Source organism: Eumetopias jubatus, unplaced genomic scaffold (assembly GCF_037043125.1).
Source record: "Eumetopias jubatus isolate StellerSeaLion01/CBP00866 unplaced genomic scaffold, mEumJub1_p1.0 scaffold_7, whole genome shotgun sequence".
Lineage (NCBI taxonomy): Eukaryota > Metazoa > Chordata > Mammalia > Carnivora > Otariidae > Eumetopias > Eumetopias jubatus.
In genome coordinates, this window is record NW_028274813.1 from 74871534 (window position 1) to 74877150 (window position 5617).

The 5617-nt window shown below is 38.5% G+C and overlaps 1 protein-coding gene and 1 pseudogene across 1 annotated transcript; one reads left to right on the plus strand and one right to left on the minus strand.

The window, feature by feature from the left end:
• The first annotated feature begins 255 nt into the window (after positions 1 to 255).
• LOC114221490 (U4 spliceosomal RNA) lies at positions 256 to 324 on the plus strand (annotated as a pseudogene).
• Positions 325 to 4123: 3799 nt separating this feature from the next.
• LOC114221381 (olfactory receptor 4K14) lies at positions 4124 to 5083 on the minus strand. Its single transcript, XM_028119500.2, has one exon. The coding sequence runs from the start codon at positions 5054 to 5056 to the stop codon at positions 4124 to 4126; it is 933 nt and encodes a 310-aa protein (XP_027975301.1). The 5' UTR covers positions 5057 to 5083.
• Positions 5084 to 5617: the final 534 nt, after the last annotated feature.

The window sequence follows — 5617 nt, forward strand, 5'->3', positions numbered from 1 at the left end:
AGAAAGGGGAACCCTCCTACACTGTTTGTGGGAATGCAAGCCAGTGCAGCCACTCTGGAAAACAGTATGGAGGTTCCTCTAAAAGTTGAAAATAGAGCTACCCTACGATCCAGCAATTGCACTACTGGGTATTTACCCCAAAGATACAAATGTAGGGATCTGAAGGGGTACGTGCACCCCAATGTTTATAGCAGCAATGCCCACAATAGCCAAACTATGGAAAGAGCCAAGATGTCCATCAACAGATGAATGGATAGCTTTGCGCAGTGGCAATATTGTAGCCAATGAGGTTTATCTGAGGCGCAATAATTGCTAATTGAAACAGATGAATGGATAAAGAAGATGTGGTATATATATACAATGGATAATTATGCAGCCATCAAAAGGAATGATATCTTGCCATTTGTAACAACGTGGATGGAACTGAAGGGTATTATACTGAGCAAAATAATTCAATCAGAGTAAGACATTTATCATATGATCTCACTGGTATAAGGAATTCTTAATCTCAGGAAACAAACTGAGGTTGCTTGAATAGTGGGGGGTGGGAGGGATGGGGTGGCTGGGTGATAGACATTGGGGAGGGTATGTGCTGTGGTGAGCACTGTGAATTGTGTAAGACTGCTGAATCACAGATCTGTACCTCTGAAACAAATAATACATATGTTAAAAAAAAAAAAGAAGATAGTAGGAAGGGAAAAATGAAGTGGGGGGGAATCGGAAGAGGAGACAAACCATGAGCAATTATGGACTCAGAACCAAACTCAGAGTTCTAGAGGGGAGGGGGTGGGCGGATGGGTTAGCGTGGTGATGGGTATTAAAGAGGGCACGTACTGCATGGAGCACTGGGTGTTATATGCAAACAATGAATCATGGAACACTACATCAAGAAGTAATGATGTAATGTATGGTGATTAACACAGCATAACAAAAAAAAAAGAAAAAAATGGGAAAAAAAGAATAAATTTGATCAAAGTAGGTGAAAGAGCTATACTCTGAAAACCACGAGATTCTGATGAAGGAAATTGAAAAAGACACGAATGGGAAGTCATCTTATGTTCACAGAATGGAAGAATTAATATTCTTAAAATGTCCATACTATCCAAAGACTTCTATATATTTAACGTAATTACTATCATTACCACAGAAGTAATTTTTCAAAGAATTGAAAAAACAGGGGCGGCTGGAAGGCTCAGTTGTTAAGTGTCTGCCTTCGGCTCTGGTCATGATCCCAGCGTCCTGGGATCGAGCCTTGCATCAGGCTCCCTGCTCTGCGGGAAGCCTGCTTCTCCCTCTCCCACTCCCCCTGCTTGTGTTCCTGCTCTCGCTATCTCTCTCTCTCTGTCAAATAAATAAATAAAATCTTTAACAACAACAACAAAAAAAAGAATTGAAAAAACAATCACAATATTTTTATGAAACCACAGAAGACTGTGAATACCCAAAGAAATTCTGATAAAAACAACATTGGAGGAATTGTACTTCCTGACTCAAAGTCACAGTAATCAAAATGGGATGATTATTGGCATAAAAACAGATATATAGACCAATGGAATAGAATTGAAAGCCAAAAAATAAACCCTCACATAAACAGTCAACTAGTATTTGACAAGAGAATAAACAATACTCAATGGCAAAAGAATAGTCCCTTTAATAAATGGTCCTGGAAAACTGGATAACCACACACAGAAAAATGAAGTTAGACCCTGTCATATAACACTCACAAAAAATTAACTTGAAATGGATTAAAGACTTAAATATAATACCTGAATCCATAAAATTTTAACACATGCAGAAAAAAATCATATAACAGAATGTAAAGAATTTACTCTGTTGATATGTCTCAGAATTTGGCGATGGAGCTACTGTCTACTACTTAGAGTCACTGATTTTAGTTTATAATTGAGCCAAACTGTGAATTCAACAGTATAACCTTTGAGTTTTCTTCTTCTTTCAAACTTTTCATGATTAACCACCCAGCACCTCTAATGTCATCACTTCAATCTTATACTCGATTTATTTCACTCTTATCAAGGCTTATTGTCAGGAAACGAAATTTTATATCTCTCACACGGACCATGTCTTCTGCTTCTGCCTACCACGGAGTAACAGAGACTGGACTTACTCTCCCATCTGAGACAACTTAAAAACATGAAATAACAGTTCTCAGAATCCTGGACTTCAGGCAGTGAAGAATACAGTAGTACCTGAGACAGGAAACAAATGAATTGAGTCCTACAATTGTCCAGTTTTTTTTGCTATGAGAGATTCCAGGCTGCAGCACAGAGAAAAGAAACACAGATGGAGTCTGCTGAACTTTCTCAGATGAAGAGGTAAAGCTGAGAAACTGGTGTGCCCAAGGAAGCTACCCTTTACAAGACGAAGTCTCAAAGAGGAGAATTGTTATAGTCTCTAATTTTCAAAATACCTTCACTTGAAGAATCTAGATAAAAATGGAAATGGACTGAATTTAACAGGTAGACCTGAAAGCACCACATTTAATGGTTCACTGAAAATAGATGTAATATCAAAATTATATAACACCAGCGTTTTATTACTAGAAAGTCTGATTCTAGATATGTCAACACAAAATGAACAAACCTTTTAGAACTTCAAAGAGAAAGTTTTATTGGAGCCCAAGTTAGGATGGGTGCCCAGGATACACAATCTTCACAAAGAGAGTGCTCAGGAGAAGGAATGTTTAATATGGAGTTATATATGCTTTTTGTTACATCAAGAGTTAATATTTGGGTGCCTGGGTGGCTCAGTCAGTTGAGGGTCTGACTCTTGATTTTGGCTCAGGTCATGATCTCAGGGTCGTGAGATCTAGCCCCATGTTGGGCTCCATGCTCAGAGGGGAGTTGGCTTGATTCTCTCTCTCCCTCTCTTTCTGCCCCTCTCTCCCCCTCCCCCAGCTTGCATGCACACATGCCCACACTCTCTCTAAAAATAAATATCTCTTAAAAAAAAAAGTGTTAAAAATCATAATGAGGAAGGACACTCCAAAAAATTATAAACTTTATCTTATGTCTTTTGTATGTGCAAGGCTTTGGAGGTATGGGATCAGAACTTAGGGAGATTTTTTTACTCTTACCTTTAGTTTGAAGTGTTTCTTTTAGGTTATCTGTTAATGAAGCAGATGTACAATGTATGCTGGGGCAGAAACTGAGTCTATGCTCTGAAGTCTGGTTCAGCCATTCTGATCTTGATAAATAAAGCACGGCTTCCTGGGAGCCCAGGAGCAGGGCCCATGAACTTTGAAAGTTGATTTTCTTTATCAAATATTCAAACCCGGGGAGGAAGTGTTTCTTAAACAGAAGCACAGAAGGGTAAAAGTGTCACTTCTTTGGGCAAGAACCGCTGGGCCCTCCTAAAGGAGGAAGGAGGCAATACCAAGAAACCCAATGGTTGGACATACATTTCTTTCTATGAAAGTCTCCCTAACCTTTTCTTCTTCAAACTGCACTGAGATCAAGGAGGAAGAGCTAGAAATGAAAAAAAAGTTTCCCCATATAAGGAATGGAATTTTACTTCAAATGGAAATCCTTAAATTTGGGGGCTCCCCTTTGAGAATTTAGCATTTAGAAATTACATTAAAAGGGGTGCCTGGGTGGCTCAGATGGTTAAGCATCTGCCTTTGGCTCAGGTCATGATCCCAGGGTCCTGGGATCAAGTCCCGCATCGGGCTCCCTGCTCCTTGGGAGCCTGCTTCTCCCTTTGCCTCTCTCTCTCTCTCTCTCTCTCTGTCTTTCATGAATAAATAAATAAATCTTTAAAAAAAAAAGAAATTACATTAAAAGATTCTTTACACAAAATAATTTGATTTAAAAGCTATTTATTTATTTTATTTTTAAAAATTTTTTTAAAGTTATAATAATTATTGTAACATAAATCTTACATTATAAGGTAGTGATACTAAAAATTATATGATAAAATTTTAAAGTATAAAATTATATAGAATAAAACTATACACATGATTTTTGCTGTAACTATTTCTCTGTAATATAACACAATGCAAATTATATCAATAAAACATCAGAATGAAATCTTTGAGCAGAATCCTACTAAAGAAATGATATCCCCTGAATGAGTAAGAACATGTAGGTCTATGGAAAGCTGGAATTCAGTGAGAAGTCACATGCTGGTTACACAGTTTCTTCATAGCTGTTTTCATCTCTTTATTTCTCAATGTGTAGATAAGGGGGTTCAAGAGTGGAGTAAAAATAGTATAAAACACAGACAGGAGCTTGTCCACAGAGAACCGACTGAAAGGCCACACGTAAATGAAAATGCAGGGCCCAAAGAAGAGCGTGACTACCGTGATGTGTGCAGAGCAAGTAGAGAGTGCTTTGGATACCCCACCAGCAGCACGCTGTTGGACAGTGATGAGGATAACAGTGTAAGAGACCAAGAGAAGTAGAAAACAGCTCAAGGAGAGCAACCCACTGTCTGAGATCATAAGTATACCTAAGCCATAGGTGTCCATGCAGGCAAGCTTGATCACGAGAGGAAGGTCACAGAAGAAGCTGTCCACCTCATTGGGGCCACAGTAAGGTAAATTCACAGTAAAGGCTACTTGACTGATGGAGTGCACAAATCCAGTGACCCATGAAACAAACACCAGCCCCATGCAAGTCTGCCGGCTCATCATGGTCATGTAATGCAAAGGTTTGCATATAGCCACATATCTGTCATAGGCCATGGAAACCAGAAGTACCATCTCAGCCACACCAATAAAGTGAAGGAAGAAGATCTGAGCCATACATCCTCCAAAGGAAATGAGCTTTCGATCACTAAGAAAGTCCCTGATCATCTTGGGGGTGGCACACGAGGCTAGCCATATGTCTAAGAAAGATAGATTTCCCAGCAGGAAGTACATAGGAGAGGAGTGCAAGTGAGGGTCAGATATTACAGTGACCACAATGATGAGGTTACCCAGCACAGTGGCCACATAGATCCCAGAGAAAAATATAAAGAAAAAATGCCGGAGATGTTGTGAAGTACAGAGTCCATACAACACAAATTCTGACACCAAGGAATAATTCTGCAGCTCCATTATCTCAAGTTTCAGATCGTGTTCTGAATCTATATAAAGAAAAGAGGTGGACATGAAAGGGCCTACCAGGCACATAAAAGTGATCACCTAAATTTTATCTGAATATAATTTAATTTGTAAGACAAAATATAAAATACAATACGAGGATGATTAAAGACAAGCCCAATAATAGTTTGTTTTTCTCCCACGTTAAGGCTGCCTAGAATCTTCCTTTTTTAATTTTTTAAAAAATCCAGTTTATTAAGATAAAATGTACCTACCTACCAAAATTCACCAATTTTAAGTGTAAAATACAATGATTTTTAAGCAAATTTATGGAGTTACACATCACAATGCTTGCTTTGAAATCTTGACACTCAAGACACCTTCCAGGACTTCTGGTTGTAGTGGAACTATCTCTTCTTTCCATATTCATTTGCTCATTCACACACTCACTCATTCAGACCATGATTATGTAACACCAGCAGTTTCCCATTCTCACTTAACTCAGTTAAAAAAGCAATCAGTATAAAGGGAAATAAATCAATTAACCTAAGGCTCATACAGTTCCCCCAAATCTAC

Coding starts and splice junctions, on each gene's coding strand:
- LOC114221381 (XM_028119500.2), bottom strand. CDS start 5,056: ATGGAGCTGCAGAATTATTCCTTGGTGTCAGAATTTGTGTTGTATGGA.